The sequence below is a fragment of the Herpailurus yagouaroundi genome, unplaced genomic scaffold (assembly GCF_014898765.1).
Source record: "Herpailurus yagouaroundi ecotype Mexico unplaced genomic scaffold, PumYag 216, whole genome shotgun sequence".
Lineage (NCBI taxonomy): Eukaryota > Metazoa > Chordata > Mammalia > Carnivora > Felidae > Herpailurus > Herpailurus yagouaroundi.
In genome coordinates, this window is record NW_024412447.1 from 9,048,436 (window position 1) to 9,068,287 (window position 19,852).

General features: G+C 47.4%; 1 protein-coding gene and 2 long non-coding RNA genes across 3 annotated transcripts in view; all 3 read left to right on the top strand.

Annotated features, from left to right (window-relative positions):
- The first annotated feature begins 467 nt into the window (after positions 1 to 467).
- Positions 468 to 7,517, top strand: LOC121017701 (uncharacterized). The gene is made up of 2 exons (XR_005784867.1): positions 468 to 962; positions 7,252 to 7,517. It is a non-coding gene; the product is annotated as an uncharacterized LOC121017701 (long non-coding RNA).
- A 1,530-nt stretch (positions 7,518 to 9,047) lies between these two features.
- YWHAG (tyrosine 3-monooxygenase/tryptophan 5-monooxygenase activation protein gamma) overlaps positions 9,048 to 19,852 on the top strand; it is a 29,221-nt gene continuing 18,416 nt past the window's right edge. Inside the window, exon 1 of the mRNA XM_040456089.1 lies at positions 9,048 to 9,346. Within this exon, the coding sequence (XP_040312023.1) occupies positions 9,260 to 9,346 (87 nt within the window). The 5' untranslated portion in view covers positions 9,048 to 9,259. The remainder of the gene's footprint in view (positions 9,347 to 19,852) is intronic.
- Positions 9,353 to 11,398, top strand: LOC121017702 (uncharacterized). The gene is made up of 2 exons (XR_005784868.1): positions 9,353 to 10,085; positions 11,023 to 11,398. It is a non-coding gene; the product is annotated as an uncharacterized LOC121017702 (long non-coding RNA).

The following is a 19,852-nucleotide window of genomic DNA, read 5'->3' on the forward strand; positions in this document are numbered from 1 at the left end:
AGAGAGTGAGCACGAGTGGGGGAGGGGCAGAGAGAGAGGGAGAGAGAATCCCAAGCAGGCTCTGCCATGTGAGGTGGAGCCGGATGCAGGGCTCAGACTCAGGAACTGTGAGATCATGACTTCAGCTGAAACCAAGAGTCAGACGTTTAACTGACTGAGCCACCCAGGCGCCCCTAGATAACACTTTCACACTTGTCACTTCCCAACTGAGCCCATCACCTTTCCCTTAAGCCTGTTCTATCTCGGAAAATGGGATCATCTTGGGAGTCATGCTGGGTATGTCCCACCTCCCACAGCCACTACAACTGCCAGCCCTGACCCAACCTCCCACCTCTCACAGGAACCCCCCAAGTGGTCTCCCTCCCTCTGGCCTTCTTCTCATCCAGTCCATCCTCTGTCCCAGCTGCCACAGTGCCTGTGTTCTAAAATGCCAATTTTTTCTGCCTTGCGTGAAACCTCTCCTAGCTGAAGATTCTGAAGGGCTGGTCCATTCTGAGATTCCCAACCTTGGTTCCTCTTGGCACCTTTTTACTTGTTCTCTCCTCCCTAGAACCCAGGAAAGCCCTGTGATATCACAGATAGCCAGCAAAGCCCCGTGACATCATTGGGTGCTTCTGATCTGCACGGGAGAACCTGAGTTCAGATCATTTTAGAGAAGGTGTCAAAATGTAAAGGTTTTAGTATTAGCCCAAGTGGCTTGTTTTGACCTGATGCGTCATGAGTCATTGGTTCCTCATTTGGCAAAGGAAGGACAGAGTTCCAGAGAAGAGAAGTAATTTCCTTAAAGTTATTCAGCAAGTCATTAGTGGAGCAGTTCTGTTCACTGTCCCAGGGCCCGGCACCCAGCACGGATGGCCACCCCCGTGGGCTGTACACCTGGAAACTGCGGTCCCTCCAACTTCTCTGGGAGGGCTTTTGCTCTGATTCACTCCCCTAGAGACCACACTCCTTCCTGTGAATGAGTAAGTCACTTACTTCCTCCCTCCGTTAGAAACAGACCCAGCTGGGGGCGCCTGGGGGGGCTCAGTCGGTTGAGTGTCCACCTTTGGCTCAGGTCATGATCTCACGGTTCGTGAGTTTGAGCCCTGCATCTGAAAGTGCAGAGCCGGCTTCAGATCCTCTGTCCCCCTCTCTCTGTCCCTCCCCCACTTGGGCGCCCTCTCCCTCAAAAATAAACATTGAAAAAAGTAAAAAAACAACAACAACACTGGAACATTGAAAAAACAAAGAAACATTGAAAAAAGTTAAAAACAAAACAAAACAAAAACAAAAACCAAGAGGGGCGCCTGGATGGCTCAGTCAGTTGAGCCCCTGACTTCGGCTCAGGTCATGGTCTCATGGGGTTTGTGAGTTAGAGCCCACGTCAGGCTCTGTGCTGACAGCTCAGAGCCTGGAGCCTGCTTCATACTCTGCGTCTCCCTCTCTCTGCTCCTCCCCTGCTCCCACCCTGTCTCTCTCTTTCTCTCTCAAAACTAAATAAAAACATCAAAAAAGAAAAAGAAAAGAAATAGGCCCAGCTGGGTGCTTCCAGATGGTGGATAAGGAGTAAGAGACACATGAACCTCCTTTATGACCCAAAGCCTCCACTTACTAGCTGTATGACCTGGACAGGTTACTTATCTTCTGTGTGCCTTGGGTTCTTCATCTGTGCTATGGGTTCTCTAGTGTCTATAGGGGCATGGGAACAATCACATCCGCTCTCTTGTTCTTTTTTCTCACCTATTGGCCTTTGCCGGCTCTCTGAGATTAGAGACTAAGGTGAGGACTTGGGGGGAGGAGCATCGATTATAGACCCCCAGGTAAGACTTGGATGTAGCTGGGCACCCAGCCTGGGTTGGGGGAAGGGGCGCTGCTGCCATGAGGTTGGAGACCAAACCCCTCCTCTTTGTCACAAAGTGTCCTTCGGCCTCGTAGAAGCCTCTGTGTGCAGGGAATCGGTACTGCGTGTCCTGGCAATCTCTTTTTGGCCATCTTTCTGTTTGCATTGCATATCAGGCACTCTGGAGGCAGAAAAGCATGTGCTCAAACCTACTTTCCACTGCTGGGGAAACCGTCCAGTGTGGAGACCACAGGGCTTCAGCGTTCTGGCCTTACACATAAAAGGTTTTTGGGGAGAAGCCTTCTCCTCCTTCTTGCAATGCTGGGAGGCAGAATGAGGAACAATGGACAGATGCTCTGGGAACAGGAGTGCTGTCCCGAAGAGGAAGGGGGACCTCAGGAGAACAGCAAATGATCTGTGGCTGGAGGGGTGCTAGCAAGGGCTGACACCCAGGAGGTGGGGTGCCGCGTAAGGAAGGGATTCCTCTCCTGGACTAACAGGAGTCCTCCTATTGTCCCTTCCAATTATGAACCCCAAACTCCAGGAAGACGGAGAGGAAGCCTGGCTGGGCCCAAAACTCAGAGCACGGTGCAGGCCCCATGCTCTCGAGTCGTCTTGGCTTACTTGAGGCTTGCATGGAGGGAGTGCCTCTGGCCCCTGCCTGTCCCGGGGCCCGGAGTGAGGAGTTGGTGCAGAGTGTCTGTCCCCTGGTGCAGCCTGGGCTCCCGACTGCCTGCTGCGTCAGCACCAGTGTTCCTATTACATGACCGAGTGGGATTTGCACTCTGGAAGCATTAGTGCTGGGCTGACTCGGCAGAATGGCCAACACGAGAAAATGCCAGTTCCCCCACCTCTCCCAGCCAGTTCTCAGAAGGCCTCATGGCCGCTTGACTTCCTCTTCAGGCAACCCAGCCTCTCCTCCTTCAAAGTCGCCAGGGCCTTTTGAGGTTACCCTGGCAGACCATGGGTGACAGGAAGAATCCCCCAGAGAGCTTTGAAAGCATACAGTTCCCCGGACCCCACCCTTAGAGATTCTGACCCAGGATGTCTAAGCTGCACCTGGGACTCTATATTCTCGACACACTCCCCCAACCCCAGGTATTGGGAAGCAGTGATGTCCAGCCAGCTTGAGAATCACTGTTTATCTGCTGACCCTTGACCCCTGATTCCTGCCCCAAGCCCTCCAGACCCGCTCGTGTCATCACCATACAGCTCCAGCTGATGGAGAAATTGCTTCCTTGAGATGAGCAGGCATTGGTGGGCTCTCTGAAGCTTGCAATCCTCCAAAGATAGAAAGGTCCACCTCACTCCGTGTGATCAGTTGGCAGGCTGCCACCGCCTCATCACTATCAGTCTCCCACGAGTCCTCCGTTGGAGTTCGAAGCCTCAGAACGTTGCTTCAGACCCCTCTACCAAGTCAAAGAACATATTCCTGCCATCGTACAATTCAGAGAGCAGGGTGGAGATTTCTCTTTAAGATTCGGTGGGGAGGGTCACCTGGGTGGCTCAGTCGGTTGAGTGGTTGAGCATCTGATTCTTGACTTCAGCTGAGATCATGATCTCATGTTTCATGAGTTAGAGCCCCATGTTGGGCTCAGTGCAGAGCCTGGTTGGGATCCTCTCCCTCCCTGTCCCTCTGGCCCTCCCCCACTCGTGCTCTAACTCCCTCTCAAAAAATTAAATAAACTTAAACAGAAAAAGATTCAGTAGGGAATCTGAGGTCCAGATTGGTGAAGCATTTGGCCCAAGTTTACATAGCTGAGTTTTGGGAGAAGATCCTAGCTCAGGCGCCTCTGCTCTGGAACACCTATCTCTTTCTTTTCACTTTATTATTATTATTTTAAAGGTTATTTATTTATTTATTTAATGTTTATTTACCTAATGCTTATTTATTTTTGAGAGAGAGAGAGCATGAGTAAGGTAGGGCAGAGAAAGAGATAGACACAGAATGTGAAGCAGGCTCCAGGCTCTGAGCTGTCTGCACAGAGCCCGACGCAGGGCTCGAACCCAGGAACCATGAGATCATGACCTGAGAGGAAGTCGAACAGAGCCACCCAGGCACCCCTATTTATTTTTTGACAGAAAGTGCACCACAGCAAGTTGGGGAGGGGCAGAGAGAGAGGGAGAGAGAAATGCCAAGCAGGCTCTACATTGTCAGCACAGAGCCCAGCACAGGGCTCGAACTCACGAACTGCAAGATTACAACCTGAACTGAAACCAAGAGTCAGATGCTTAACCCACTGAGCCACCCAGGTGCACCAGGAACGCCCATCTCTTGGGAATGGCACAGTTTATCTCTTTGTTTGAGACAATGACCCTTTTTTTTTTTTTTTTTTTTTTTTTTTTTTTTACTGTGACAGACATTCCATTGGTGTGGTAAATTTTGAATTTGGTTCTTTTTAGGGGAATGCAAAACTTAAAATGTAAAGATATGTCAGGAGCACCTGGATGGCTTAGTTGATGAAGCATGTGACTCTGGATCTCAGGATTATAAGTTCAAGCCTCACATTGGATGTAGAATTACTTAAAAAAAAAAAAAAAAGAAAGAAAATGAAATCTTCAAAAAAATATATAAAGATCTATTAGACTTTTCAATCTCTTTCTCTTCATAGGAGATTTTAGGGGATTTGAGAGTTTGGTCCTGGAGTAGGGAAGCTGGTCTGGTGAGGAGTGGTCAGCCTCCAGGGAGTCAGAACAGAGAATTTCTGCTGGTAGTGAGCCCCATGTCAACAGGCCCTTCTTTGAAATCCTATACGGATGCTCTTCAAAACTATCCTTTCTGGCCATAGCCCTATCTGTTCCTGGGATTGTTTACGGTTCTGCTTTCCCGAGTTTTTGCTGCAACTTGCCCATGACTATTGCTTTTGGGGTAAAACTTTTCAAATCCCCCTCAAGAGGCTAGACCATCACCGGGCCAATCCTTTCTCGAAGTGGAGAGTCCCTTTCATTGAACCAAACTGCCCTGAAAACCTGCTCCATGCTAGGCTTGGAGCTCAGAGGTGGCTCAGGTGGAGCTCTGTCTTTGAGGAACCCGTTTGTAAGACCTCAGGGAAAGACAGACTCATATATATAAGGGTAATAAGGAGATTTAAACCCCTTGCCGGAAGTATTGTAGCATAGGAGCCGGTAGGGGCTCCAAAAGGGAGCAGTTCAGTTTAACGTACAGTATCTGAGTCTGAAAGATAGGAGGTAAGGATTGAATGGGGGTAGGAGTAGAAGGAGTTCCCTGCAGAAGGCATAGCTTTTGAGAAGGCCCGGAGTTGGACGAGGGTACTCCATGGCTAGGAAATGCCCATCGAGTGCCCTGTGAAAAATGAAGCTAGAGACGTGGGCAGGGGCCCTTAGGAAAGCCTTGAACTCCAGGCTAAAGCAAAGTGACTTTGGCCCATATGCAAGGGGAGTGACATGTATGGTGGAGCCAAGGCAAGGGAAGAAGATGGGATGTCTATTTGGAAAGATCTTTTAGATCTTTTACTGGAGAGGCTGGGAAGACATTGAGGCGGGCCAGCTGAAAGGCTGTTGCTACCGGCTGGCAGATCTTAAGAAGCAGCCGTCTAATTCTATTCTTTTATAGATGCACAGTCTGAGGCCCAGAGAGGTCAAGTGACTTGCTCAAGGTCACCCAGCAAGATCGATAGCAAAGTCAAGGCTTCAACCTGTGGGTCCTGCCTCCCAGCACAGGCTTCCTTCACTGCCCCACACTCCTCAGGAGGGTGGGCCACCCACTGAGATTTCTTTTTCGTCCTTCGCTTCTGAATCGGTTATGTGCTCTGCCCCTACCACAGCCCAACCCTCGAGGAGAGTGACAGGGAAGTGTTCCCAGAGGACAGGGCGGGGAGTATTGCCTGCTTCAGAAGATGTTGCCGCTGCTGCTGCCACCGCTGCTGCCGCCTCCCCGCCAATCAGGGAGCTTTCTAGCCGCAGGAGGAAGCCAGGAGCCAGGGGATGGGACTGCAGTGATTTATGACTGCACAGAAACAGCAGGACACTAATGTCTCTGGCCGGCCTACTTGTCTGCCAGCTCAGCCAGAGAGCATGGATCTAAAGGTCACGTCCTTCAGGGCTGGAGATGGGGCAGAGGGTCAGCCATACAGGGTGCTTGCCCAGGGCCCTCGTGTCAGGCCCATCACCAGAGGGCAAGGCCCCTCCCTTCCTGAGCAGATGCCAAAGGGTAGATCCTCACAGCCTGGGCAGGGCAGGGTGCCCTTGCCATTGGGAGTCTGGACGATCTCCCTGGGTTTGAATTCAGTCACTGATCATCTCAGTCACTGATGTGTGATCTTTGGCTGGTCATACAGCCTCTCCGTGCCTCAGCTTCCCGATCTACAAAACAGGGATGATTTTGAGCCTCTCAATCCTTGGGATTGAATCATCTCCCAGGTCTGCAGGTACAGATTCCCTGTTGCCGAGAGGCTAAAGAAGAGGAACAAGCCGAATCTAGAACTTTGTCTTGTCGCGGCTGGGTGGGGCATCTAGCGCTCACTTCGTTTGATTTCTCCCTTCAAAGTTGGGGAAATTAAAACCCTGAGAAGGGGCAGGCTTTGCACACAGAGCCGGGGGGGGGGGGGGGGGGGGGGGGCAGGCAGAAGCCAGGATGCTAGTTTCCACCTCCCTGCTCCAGGTGTTTTTCAGCAGTACCAGGCAGTGGCGAAAGAAGCCAGAAGATTAAGCCATTTGTTCTGTGTAATGTCGCTCTACCTCTGAAGCAGCCCTCTCAACATCCAGGCACGGCTGGGCTGCTGCAGCTTTAAGCTTAGAGTCTCAAAAAAAAAAAAAAAAAAAAATCAAAAAGGAAAGGAGGGCAGGGCCAGCTCTCCCCTGCACCATTGGAGGGAAGCTTTGATGTGGGGATGCTGCAGATGTCATTCCTCTTTGGCTTTGGAACATCCTTTTCTTTGCATCTGATTTCTTTTCCCAACCAGATTTGGCCTGGATTTTTATAATAATAATAATAATAATAATAATTATTATTATTATATGAATGCACATTAAACTGGTGGGGGAAGGAACTGATGTGGAGAGGTCAGAGAGGCAGCCTGAAATGAGCCAGGAAGTTCCCAAGATTTTGCATCTGGGGCCTGAATCATTGACACATTTAATGCACAGGAGGACAAGCAGGGTTGGCTATGAGGGCTCATTGCCACGGACCTGTGATGCCCAGGCCTGGACCAGAGAGGAAGAGAGAGGAAGAGGAATGACTTGGTGAACACTCACGTAGGAGACAGGAGAAGGCGGAGAGTTTATTCACCCCCAGGACTGCATTTTGCTGAGTGTTGTAGTAAGAGAGGAGGGACTAGATGCTATGTCAGTGGTGGGGAGAGCAACTTCTAGACCCTCTCCTCACTCAGTCCATCTCCTCCACTTCTGCCGGGGCAGCCTCCCTAAAGTGCATGCGTTCATTAATTCATTTCTTTATTTCATACATTCTACAGATTTACTCTGTGCCAGGCACTGTGCAGTGCTCTGAGGAGGCCACGATGATGGACGCAGGATGCAAATCTCATCATTTTTTGCCCTCGTTAAAATCTCTCACAGGCTTCCTACTTATTTCAGGATAAGGACTTCACTCCCTTGCCTGCCATTCAGGGCTCCTCCTGTTCTGGCTCCGGATTCCATCCCCAACCCCACTCCCGGTCACTTAAGGCAACAAACACTTTGGATTCTTTGCCTAACAATAAATATGTCAGGGGAAAACGTGCCTCTGAGTCCTGCTGCCTGTGTCCTTTCCATGCTCTCAAATGCTACACATCCTTTTAAGAGCTGGGTTGGAAACGTTACCAACCTTCCTGGAGAAGCTTTTCAGAACCTCTTCCTATCCAGCCTGAAAGAATTAACAAACAAACGAACAAACAAAACTTAACAGCACTTAAAACATTCTAAATTCCTTGAGGGCAGGATTCTGTGCCCTCTTCCTCTACCATCTAGCATAGAGCCTGAATAGTCCTTCACAGAGACTCCTTCATTCTAGATTCTCATACACAACACTTCATATCCTGTTGTTGTTTTAACTCCTTATCACTTCCTAACATTTTACTCGACATATTTATCTTTATCTTACCTGTTTTTTGGGGGGTAGGGTTTTTTTGTGTCGTTCCTTGCTGTACCCCATTGCTTAGAACAGTGCTTGGAACACAGTAGGTGCTCAACAGATAACTGCCGGGGGAAAAAAATGAAGCCAATAAAATGTGCAGTCAAAACTATGGATGTGTAAGCTCCACGGAACGTTGAAAATGGAAGCCTATGAGCAAGAATTTGTCAGCCCGACCTCAGTGTGTGCGTCTTAGGTGGGGAGAGAAGGGTTGGTCAACCCTCAGATAACAACCTCATGTGAAGCATACAGTAGGCTCTTGGCAACAGAACTTAATCTTTGACACTCCACGCTGGAGAGGAAGGAGCTCCCCCGGGGGTCAGCCTGAAGACAGCTGCATCCTTTCTGTAAATTAACCAGTATGCCCGGCCAGTATTTGTCCTTCCATGTTTTCACCTCATCGGGTCCAAGAACCTCAAAGTGCGTGTGGGGAAATGGAAGCCTGTGGGGGAGGGTGACAGTTTAGCTCCCAATATTAAGCTCCGTAACTCAACCCATCCTGCCGGCGGGCACCACCCCGGCAAGTTTGGACCTACGGTGGACGCGTGTCCTCTCCTCTGTCCCTCCTCGGCCTGCTGCTACTTTATCTCTGAGACGGGGTCCAGGGCTGAGGTCCTGGCCCCCTCACCTCGTAATTTCCCGGAGAATATGGGGCGGGGCCGTGAATCAGCACTCGCTAAGACTGAAGCAGCCTCAGTCCCCGCCAGGGGTCCCCCGTGGCCGCGGAATTAGAACCCCTCCCTTCACCTCCGCTCGCGCGCTATGACCATTGGGAGATGTAGTCCTAACTGCCCCTTTGTCCTTGATCTCTCCAACATATCACCCCACTGCCGGGCAAACTACAATTCCCAGGGGCCCACGCGCTGGGGACCTGGCAGGGCGGGGGGCGGTGTGAGGGGCGAGGTTGGGGGTGATCTGGAGAAGCTGAGGCGCAGGAACCGGGGTAAAGTGAAGAACGGGGAGCACTGTGCGGGGGGGCAGCGGGGAAGGGAGGGACGCCCAGAAAGCGAAGGTAAGCTGAGTCGGGGAGAAGCCCGAGAGGCGGAAGGGCCGGGGCGGGGCCGGAGCGGGGTGCGCGGGCGGGTAGGCGGGACCGTCTGCGTCACGCGGCGTGGGCGGGGCCGCAGGGGGTTGTCCGCCCGCGGCACGCACAGCAGCCGCAGCCGCCTCGCGCCTGGTCCCGCGGTCGCAGCTCAAGCCGCAGCCTCCGCGCCGCCGCCGTCGCCGTCGCCTTAGCTGCTCGCTTCGTGGGTCGGTCTCTCCGGCACACGGGCTCCAGCCGCGCCGTAGCTGCCCTCCGAGCCCTTCAGGCCGCCCCGGTCTCCTCACCCGGCCCGATCCAGCCCTCGAAGATGGTGGACCGCGAGCAACTGGTGCAGAAAGCCCGGCTGGCCGAGCAGGCGGAGCGCTACGACGACATGGCCGCGGCCATGAAGAACGTGAGTTTCTCCTCCCCTCCCCCCGCCTCGCCCCAGTCCCTTCGCAGACGCGGGCCTTCGCGTGGACGGCCCAGGGACTAGTCGCCATTCGCGACTGCAGCGTTGACTGCCCCTCCCCACCCACTCGGGGAGCTGGGGAGGGCCCCGGCAGCGATAGGGACCCGGGTTGTGACGCGGCCTCTCCCCGAGCGTCCCCCAGGGCCGGCGGCGCTGCCTTCTCGGCCCTCCCCGGCCTCGGGCTGGGGCGGGATCTTGCAGGGCTGGTCTCGGGAGCGGGGTCTCTGGCCCCCGCGTCTCCGGGTCCGCTGGGGACTTGAGCGGGGGCCGTGAACATCCTTTGTGCCCCACTTCCCCTCCTCCCAGCCTGGGCGTGGGGGCGGGGGGACCGCATGGATGCGGTTCCTCTTTCTCTCCCTGGTGTCTGGGCGGCGCCTTTCCCATTCACTCATCAGGTCTCCTGGTTTTCTACTCCCCCCCCCCCCCCGATATTCCCCATTGCCTCTCCTGACAGATCCTTTAGAATCTCCACAGAAAAAACGTAGGCTCTCCTGAAAACCTGGGCTCAATGGTGCAAAATCGAAACCTTGCTGCTCTCACGTTTTTGTTAACAAAAGGCTCCTCTTTCTCTATACCCCAAAGCACGTCCTCTTGCGGGGAACGTATTTCTCGCTAGCGTTTTCATTGATCGTTCTCGACATGTCATCTCCGTTTTTTCCTAACGTGTTTTGTATTGAAAAGGGTAGGTATTGTCTTTAAAATAAAGGTTATGCATTTAGCTGACTGGTTTAATTTGTGACAAATGCTGTTTCTTTTTTAAATAGGCACACATCTGTTCATCCTATAAGTCGAAAAAATATTCTCCCTAATCTGATATTGCAAACAAAGCAGTGGTGGGAGGCAGTATCAAGTCATTCTAGAAGATTCTGCATTTGTCATATTGCAGAGAGCCTAGACTGGGTGGAGGCTGGGAGGAGTTATTTTAAAGGAGGAAAAAGTCTTTTTTTTTTTTTTTTTTTTTTAAATAATTTGTTCTGTTAGATACATCCGAGGCTTAAAAAAAAAAAAAGCTAGCGCATCCTCATGCTGATGAAAAGAGAATACTGATCGCCAGTTGTCGCATTTTGTCTGGGATGCAGATTCCTGCCTGTATTGCACCATTTTGCCAGTAACACTACATTTATCTAATTGGCTATCAAAGAGTTTGATATTAGAGGAGGGGGCAAATATTGAGCATTATTAAATAAAACATGGGAAATTATCTGGTTAATGATTTAGGTCTCCCACTGTCTTAACATTTAACTTCCTGTCTTATGTAACAAAGGTTTTTAAAATGCATCTCCAGTGTGAAGTGGATTCAGGAGTGTATCTTGCGTGTTAATTTATTTTAATGAAGCAATGTAGGTATCCCAGCTTAATCCTTGAACAACTTTGCCAGTTCATAAAAGATAACAATGCTTTTTTATTTAAGCCGGCTACCTTACCAAAAGATTTTTATCTCATTAAGGAAGAGACTTGATTCTGAAATGGGGAGTATTGCCGTGTTAATGTATTGCCACAGATGCTACCTTAAAACATTTTAAAGCTCAAATGAGAAGTTCTGCTCTTAATAGATATCAGTGTTGGAAATATGTTTAGTTCATGTTATTTAGACTCTTCTAATTTTTCCATATTTCTAGTTTCACAGGAAAGTGAGTGACCTCGCACCTATATCCATAGCAACCCAGTGATGTCACACACAATGACACAGAGGCTGCAATGCACCTAAGGGCTGGTAGGGAGTATGCAAGTGGCATTTGTCCAAGGTAATGCAGAAATTAGCAGATAAGCAGGTGGAATTGAGGACTTCATCTTATCCACCAGATAAGAATTGGTCCAGAAAATAAGAATATCATTTACCTTTAGGCATGCAGAGCAGTGACCTCTAGATATGCCAATTCATTTTCCAATTTCTAGTTTACCCACAAAAGTTTATAAGCTACATTTGTATTTTTAAACATTTGTCTCATTGTTAAAATTGGACAATAACGGAATAAAGATAGAAATTTTAAACAAGAATATGTCTTAATCATAGTGCTGGGCTGGGCTGTATACTTGGGTTTTTTGCAGATTATTAACTTGGCAGGTGTTAATAAAAACCTTAAAAAACTCTTGACTTCCTACTGGGTCGTTTTCAGTAATGTTAGAGAGTGAGAACTGGTTACAAAACACAAGGCAGAAGTTCTCTTGTGCCTCTGGTCCTTGTCAGTATGGAGGAAAGGGCAATTGTAAAATAAAGCAGACCTTTCTTCAAACCCACTTATGAGGAAGTGTGCTTACCTCTCCGAGCCTCATTTTCCTCATCTGTGAAATAGGTCAATATCCCCTTGAAAAAGGTGTGAGGAATAAGAAGTTAGTAGGTGTTCGAAAATAGTAACTATTTCTAAAACTTTGATTCTTCCCCTGTTTATGAGTCATCTCCTCATGGAGAATTTGGGAAAGACAGAAAGATACAGAGAAAAATACTCTGTCCTGTCACTCAAATGAGTGTTCTTCTAAGGCTGAAATCATCCTAATGGTAGAGGGATTAAGATTATTTGCATTTAATGAGATTATCCTAGTAATAATGTCACTGGGGCCTGTGTGGAGGAATAAATTGTGTGTGGGTGACATAACACAATAGGAATGAAAATCGGCATGCAATATTTTGAAAAGGAAGAAAGAGGGAAGTTTAGTGTTGGGTTTTTTCCTTAAGTTATTATTTTTTGTGTTAGTAATCCCTATGCCCAGTGTGGGGCTCGAACTCAGGACCCCAAGAGCAAGAATCACACGCTTCCAAATGAGACAGCCAGTTTGTTTATTTATTTATTTATTTATTTGTTTATTTATTTATTTATTACTGTCTATTTTTGAGAGAGGGAGAGACAGCATGCAAGTGGGGGAGGGGCAGAGAGAGAGAGAGAGAGAGAGAGAGAGAGATCTGAATCAGGCTCCAGGCTCTGAGCTGTCAGCACAGAGCCCGACGCAGGGCTCGAACTCACAAACTATGAGATCGTGCATGACCTGAGCCGAAGTCGGATGCTTAACCAGCTGAGCCACCCAGGCGCCCCAAGGTTTAATTTTTAAGAGAAGTGTGTAGTCTTCCATTTAAGGGGAGAGGGAACACCTAGATGTTTCTTGTTAGATGGTTCTGTCCTGTCCTTTGGATTCTAATAGCCTCTGAAGAGAAGTTAATAATCTAAGTAGGATACTAGTATTTGCCTCCGGAGGGAGAAAAGCTTCTGGGCTCCTCTTGTTGAAGTGACCCGATTGGGGGGTTTGCTTGCAAAAGGCCTTCTTAATTCTATTTAAAAAAAAAAAAAAAAAAAGTCTTGCTGGAATCAATATAGTTGAAAATTCTTCCTATCTTAAATATTGTGTTTTTCCTACTAGCCCTTCCAGGAGGGGCCAGATCAATAGCCATTATCACTAATGGAGTAATGACACCTCTGTAGACTTCAGAGGTGGAGTTCTGCCAGCCATTATTCTAAGTCATGTGGTTTCAATTGTTCTCTTTGGGGTGGGAAGGATACAGATAACAGTTGGCTTTTTATGTAGTAGTCTTTGCAGTAACTGAAATGACGATTAAGTGCGTTTTCTAATTATTAAAAAAAAAAAAGCAACCTCCCATGGATCTTTTGAATTCTATCCAGATAAAAGGTGCTGCTAAACGTGTATTCTTGTTAACAGAGCTTTGTGTTAACAGCAGACCGTGGGGGGAGTTTCATCCCCTAGTATTGGCAGGAAGCCTTATTTATTTGTTAAGCCTAACTCCTAATCGTTAAGAAGAAAAAATAATTTTGTTTTGATTGAGGTAAAAGTCAACGTAACATGCAGCAAACCGTTTTCAAGCATACGGTTCAGTAACATTTTGCACATTCGCAATGTTGTGCAACCGTCCCCTCTAGCTGAAAAACTGGGAGAATGCCGTTTCTAAAAAGGATGATGGCTTGGCTATAACTGGCTGGATTTCAAAACATTACTGATTCAGGAATGTGTCAATAATGAAGTAACCACAGCAGCTTACAGCCACTGGTAATCGGGATCCTTCTCTTTGTTTTCTAACATCTGGACCTTTTTGGCATAAATTGAAAAGAAAAGAGACTTGTCTCAGCTAGATTAAGATTTCCATCGAAGTTCCAGAGCTTAAAAACCATATGATGGTCCCCCAAATAAGTAACAATGTATCTGAAATTGGAACAAACTATTAATCATTTGGAGATTATGGAAATTTTGCTGGGTTGTACTAGGACTCGTTTTCCACTCCAGTGCTGACTTCGTTGTAAATGATTTCTCTGCTGTGTGGCAGCAGTCCCCTAATGAGCACCGCACGGCACCCTAATGAGCACCGCGCAGTGCTGAGAGGGTGAGCTGTTCAAACACGGATGCTACACTGATAGTCCCGCGTATATGATGTCACACACATCGTTTGGGGGCTTCTGAGGCTGCCAGGAGCTTCTCCCTCCCATAATCACCAGCCTTAACCCTTTTATCTGGCAGGGCATCTGACTGTTTCTGTATTGCTATCAGGTTCCGTGGGATGTGGGAGAAAGAGAGCACAGGCCATCTTAGGTACTTAATAGTCAAAGGAGGAAAAAAATTACACATAAACCACCGTCTTTTGTCCTTTTGAGTAAGCTCTGTGCCCAACGTGGGGCCTGAACTCAGGACCCTGCAATCAGGAGTCACATGTGCTACCGACTGAGCCAGTCAGGCGCCCATCTTTTGTCTTATTTTCTAAGTTCTATTAGTGCTTAACCAGATATTTAAGGTTATAATCAGAGGATGCTATGTTTGCTGCCTTTGTAGGTTGTGAAGGCTGTCAATATCTGCCTTTTGGCCTTGCCTTTCATAATCCCTTTCCTCTTCTCCCCAAATTCTGTTTTAGGTATGAGCTGTTGAGTTTGGTTCACTACCACCACATCATCCTACTTTTTAAATTGGGCACTTGTAGAGATCCTTGAGTTTTGTTTTTTCTAATTTATAAATTTGAATGGTGCACAAAACCGTTCTGTGAGAAATGATCAGTAGAAGTTCCCAAAGGAGAGCTTTAGTTTAAAGGTAAACGGTTAAATAATTGGTTTGGTCCCACGATCTTGCAGCAACAATAAAAATTACGTCTTAAGGACTTGGCATGAGTCTTTTGTTTCTTTCCTTTTTAAAGAACTGGTGAAGTCTAAGCTAAATTTTCATCACCATTTCACCTGTAAGGGTGTGTCCTACAGAGGGAGACTTTTCCTCGCATAAGTTGAATACTGTTAATGTGCTGCGTAACGTTAATTCGGTTGGGACTAGGTAAATGGAAATGAGAGTGTTCTCACATACACAGATTTTTTTTTTTTTTCCCTTCTAAATTTTTACTTAAGTGATCTCATGACCCCGAGATCAGGAGTTGCGTGCTGTTCCGACTGAGCCAGCCAGGCACCCCACATACAGAAATTTTTAAACATGAGGTTTAGAAAATAAATTTCCAAAGAAACTCCTCGGTCTTATCCTCCTAATCTTTGGAGTAATACTGTATTTTTGGAGAGATGGATGAAAGCTGAACTGAGTAGGACCCAGGTGTAGTGTCAGCTTTCTCTTAATTCTGTTACTAGAACGGGGGTGTCAGAGCTGGGAATAGGACAGTGACAGCAGTGGGCAGCTGCACATGTAATGACAGGAGCTTAAGAGGAATCCCTTAGCCGCCCTCCCCCACAGCCAAGTGTGTAGGGCAGCTGTGGCGGTGGAGAGAAGGGTAAGAGGTAATCAGAGGAAGGCTTTCATTTTTATTTATTTTAATGTTTGTTTACTTTGAGAGAGACACAGAGTGAGCGGGGGAGGGGCAGAGAGAAGGACACAGAATCCCAAGCAGGCTCTGCACGCTGTCAGTGCAGAGCCAGACTCAGGGCTCGATCCCACAAACTGAGATCATGACCTGAGCCAAAACCAAGCTTGGACGCCACCCAGGCGCCCCAAGAGGAAGGCTTTTTTTTTTAAAGACGCAGGTTTGTTTTGAGATATATCATTTAAATGTCCAACACCTGAGCTCCCCTGCTTTCATAACCTGGATCTAGGAAACCGTGGTCTCTGGTGCCAGTACTTTAAGGATGTGGAAATAAACTTTCTTTTGCCTGAATTGTTCCAGTTCCGGACCCTTCAGTTCAATACAGTGCGCCTTTTGTAGCTAACAAGAACTAGCAAATGAGTATGTGTGTGCCCTGGTGGCCCAGCATGGATGGTAGCCTTGCAGGTAATCCCATGCCCCCTGCCAGTGCAGTTCTGCTGCTTGAGCTGGACAGGCTGGGTGGGATAGAAGCTATTGCGAATGATGCCTGCCCCACTCTTCACATACGACCTATATCTAGTCTTTGTAACTACATCTGTGTAATAGAAATAGACGTTAGACACTAAATTTTTTCTACTAAGTCGAAAATGACCCAGTCCAGAAGGGCAGGGAGAATTCATAGGATAGGCTCAGAAAAGAGCATCCTGAAGCAAGGAAAAGCTAGTTGGGAACAAGTGGGTAGTAGAGAAGGAATATTCCTTTTTTAGTGGGTTTTATTTATTTTTTAGTTTTTTAAATTTTTTAGAAAAGGTTTTATTTTTTTTTTAATTTTTTTTAATGTTTATTTATTTTTTGAGACAGAGGGAGACAGAGCATGAATGGGGGAGGGGCAGAGAGAGAGGGAGACACAGAATCGGAAGCAGGCTCCAGGCTCTGAGCCATCAGCCCAGAGCCTGACAAGGGGCTCGAACTCATGAACCGTGAGATCATGACCTGAGCTGAAGTCGGACGCTCAACCGACTGAGCCACCCAGGCGCCCCAGAAAAGGTTTTATTTTTAAGTAATCTCTATGCCCAGCGTGGGTGCTCAAACTTGCAACCCTCAGATCAAGAGTCACATGCTGCACCAACTGAGCTTGCCAGGTGCCCCTAATTTTTTTTTTAAGTTTATTTATTTATTTTGAGAGAAAGAGAGAGAGGGTGGGTGGGGAGTGGGGGACAGAGCATCTGAAGCAGGCCCTGTGCTGACAGCAGAGAGCCGGATGCCAGGCTTGAACTCACAAACTCTGAAATGATGACCTGAGCAAAAGTTCAGACGCTTAGCCGCCACCCAAGCGCCCCTAATTTGTTTTCTTTTGGGAAGGAATATGGTAGAGTATCTTGAATTTGGGGATGCTGTTAATTAATGGCCTTTTTTTTTCTTTTTTTAATTTTTGAAAATTTAGTTATTTTGAGAGAGAGAGCGCGCAAGTTGGGGAGGGGCACCGACGGCTAGCACAGAGTCCAGTGCCAGGCTTGAACTCGTGAAACTGAGATCATGTCATGACCTGAGCCAAAATCTAGAGTTTGATGCATAACCAACTGAGCCACCCACCTACGGGCCCTGGGATGTTGTTAATTTCTGAGGGAGTCTTTGGAGTCATCGTTGGGAGTGATGACTGATGACAAAAATGTCTGACCTTTATGATGCTAGAAAATTTGGGGGAAAAAGATAGGTATCCCCATAATTCCCCATGCAGGGGTATATGTCCATCATGTCTTTTTTTTCCTTGGGGTTTAGGCTTGCTTTTGTACCGTGCCTTCCTTGACATTCATTATTTCAAGGAGTTTTTTTTTTCTGTAACTAGTATGTTCAATGGCTGAATAAGTCTGTGGATGTGTCATAATTTACTTATATTTTTATTTAACATCCATGCTCTTTGCAAATTTGTGGTAATGTTGCCATGAATATCTTTGTGGCTAAAGCTTCGACCACAGTTGATATATTAGGACCAAGACCCAAAAGTGGAATTTTTGAAAGCATAAAATTTTAAGCCTTTTGAAATCATCAGTAGTACTGCATGTTCTTAAAAGTAGTGAGAGATGTGGGGCGCCTGGGTGGCTCAGTCGGTTGGGCGGCTGACTTCGGCTCAGGTCACGATCTCACACCGTGAGTTCGGGCCCCGCGTCGGGCTCTGTGCTGACCGCTCAGAGCCTGGAGCCTGTTTCGGATTCTGTGTCTCCCTCTCTCTCTGACCCTCCCCCGTTCATGCTCTGTCTCTCTCTGTCTCAAAAATAAATAAACATTTAAAAAAAAAAAAGTAGTGAGAGATGTAACTGAATAGGTAAACATACACATGGTTCAAAATTCAAGGATGCCCTGTTGCCCTTTTACTACATGAAGAAAAATAAACTGAAGACATCTGCTCTCAACAGATCTCCCTTTTGTTACTTTTTTCTGGTTGGAATGACTGCCTTTAAAAAGAAAACCCTGGGGGTACCTGACTGGCTCAGTCTGAAGAGCATGGGACTCTTGATCTCTAGGTCGTAAGTTCAAGCCCCACGTTGGGTGTAGAGATTATTCTAAAAAATGGACGTTAGGGGCGCCTGGGTGGCGCAGTCGGTTAAGCGTCCGACTTCAGCCAGGTCACGATCTCGCGGTCCGTGAGTTTGAGCCCCGCGTCAGGCTCTGGGCTGATGGCTCGGAGCCTGGAGCCTGTTTCCGATTCTGTGTCTCCCTCTCTCTCTGTCCCTCCCCCGTTCATGCTCTGTCTCTCTCTGTCCCAAAAATAAATAAATGTTGAAAAAAAAATTAAAAAAAAAAAAAATGGACGTTAAAAAAATAAAAAGAAGGGACACCTGGGTGGCTCAGTTGGTTAAGTGTCCGACCTTGGCTCAGGTCATGATCCTGTGGTTCATGGGTTCGAGTCCTGCATCAGATTCTGTGTCTCCTTCTCTCTCTGCCCCTCCCCCATTTGTGCTCTGTCTCTCTCTCAAAAATAAACAAACATTTAAAAAAATAAAAAGAAAACAATGATATGGAAATTTTCACAACATTTGTTGAGATGAATAGCGGAGTAAACCTCCCCATAACCTGCTTCACCAGGTGGCAGCATAGCAGTCAATCTTTTTATCTACGTACTTGCCTACTGGTTGGTCCCCTTGGGATTTACCATCTTGGAAGATGGCTTCTTACCGACCTAAAATTACCCCTTTTTTGCTGTAAATGGTCAAGTTAGCAGCAGGGTCTCCCTACATTTATTTAAATTTGGCACCCTGCAAAGTAGTTTCTTGCTTAAACCATTTAATCCAGATGGCAGCTGATTGTCACTTTTCCCTGGATTTTAAGGTGCTTCTCTTCAGTTGACATGCAGGTAATGTGTTATCTGTGGGGTAAGAGTGTGATCACTACAGGACTGGGATTCCTTTCTTGCTGCCTTTTTTCTTTAGGGTGGGGGAGGTAGATTCTTCTGACAGAAGAGCTAAAACCCAATGAACTTGCAGAGGATGATGCAAGTAAACACGTTTTGCTTTTATTTTGCCTTGTTACTTGCCAGGCATTTTTTAAAAATCCTTTTTGCCTTAAGGTCAGTGTCCTGCTGAGTGTGGGGATGCATGGGCGGGTAGATAGTCAGCATATGTAATAGCTGTCTGAGCCCAGACAACCTGGCTTTGAATCCATGCTCAGAAGTATGGAGCGGACCAATCTAATGATGTTAGCAGTAATTTAGATGGATATGCTGCCGTTCTATTTATTTTTTGCCATCTGAAGGTCCTGCAGTTAAAACTTGAGATTTTTGGGACAGGATCCGTTTATTGAGGAAAGGAAAATAATATAGTAAACTTCAAACAGGTATAGTAACGGCGTAATAGAGTAACAGGGCACTGAAGTCACACTGGACTTCAGTGGCTCTTTCCTAAAGAAGTGATGCTGGCATAGTCCCTTGGGGGACTGCAAGGGAGGGGGGAACATGTAGAGGAAGGACTGTCCTGGGAGAGGGAATAGCATGTGTAGGTTCAGAAGAGCAGAGTGTGGTGCGGGATTCATTTATTCACTGTTGCTGCAGTACTGTGCATTTGAGGGAATATTAGCAAAGGAGTCCAAAGAGGTAAGTAGGAACCAGTTTATTGAAGGGCCTTGTGGAGTTTGAGTTCTTTCTCTAAGCTCTGGAGAGTCATGGAAGGATTCTAGGCAGAGGAGGATCGTGATCTGATTTTTGGCCTGGAGAGATTTGGAAACTGAAGGACAGTGAGACAAAGGGAGGGAGACTAATTAGAGCATTAGAAGGGGTCTAGTTTGAAGGAGGAGAACCTGGACAAGGATAGTGAGGGTAGATCAGAGACAACTTGATGGTCGGAGATAGAATAAGAAAGAGGAAGAAGGAAAAATGATGGAGAAGAGGAATGCAGCTGTCCTGCAGAGTTTGGGGAAGCATTTAAGTGGAAGTAGATAAAAGATAATGGCTATAAGATAGTACATGAGGAGCACTTAGAGTAGTGCCTGGCACAGCGTAAGCGTGTGTGTGTGTGTGTGTGTGTGTGTGTGTGTGTGTGTGTGTATTTTTAGATGTTAAATATTTTTATTTATTTTGAGAGAGAACGAGCAGGGGAGGGGCAGAGAGAGAGGGAGAGAGGATTCCAGGCAGGCTCTGCAGAGCTGGACGTGGGGCTCAATCCCACAAACTGAGATCATGACCTGAGCTGAAACCAAGAGCTGGACTCTTAACCTACTGCGCCACCCAGGTG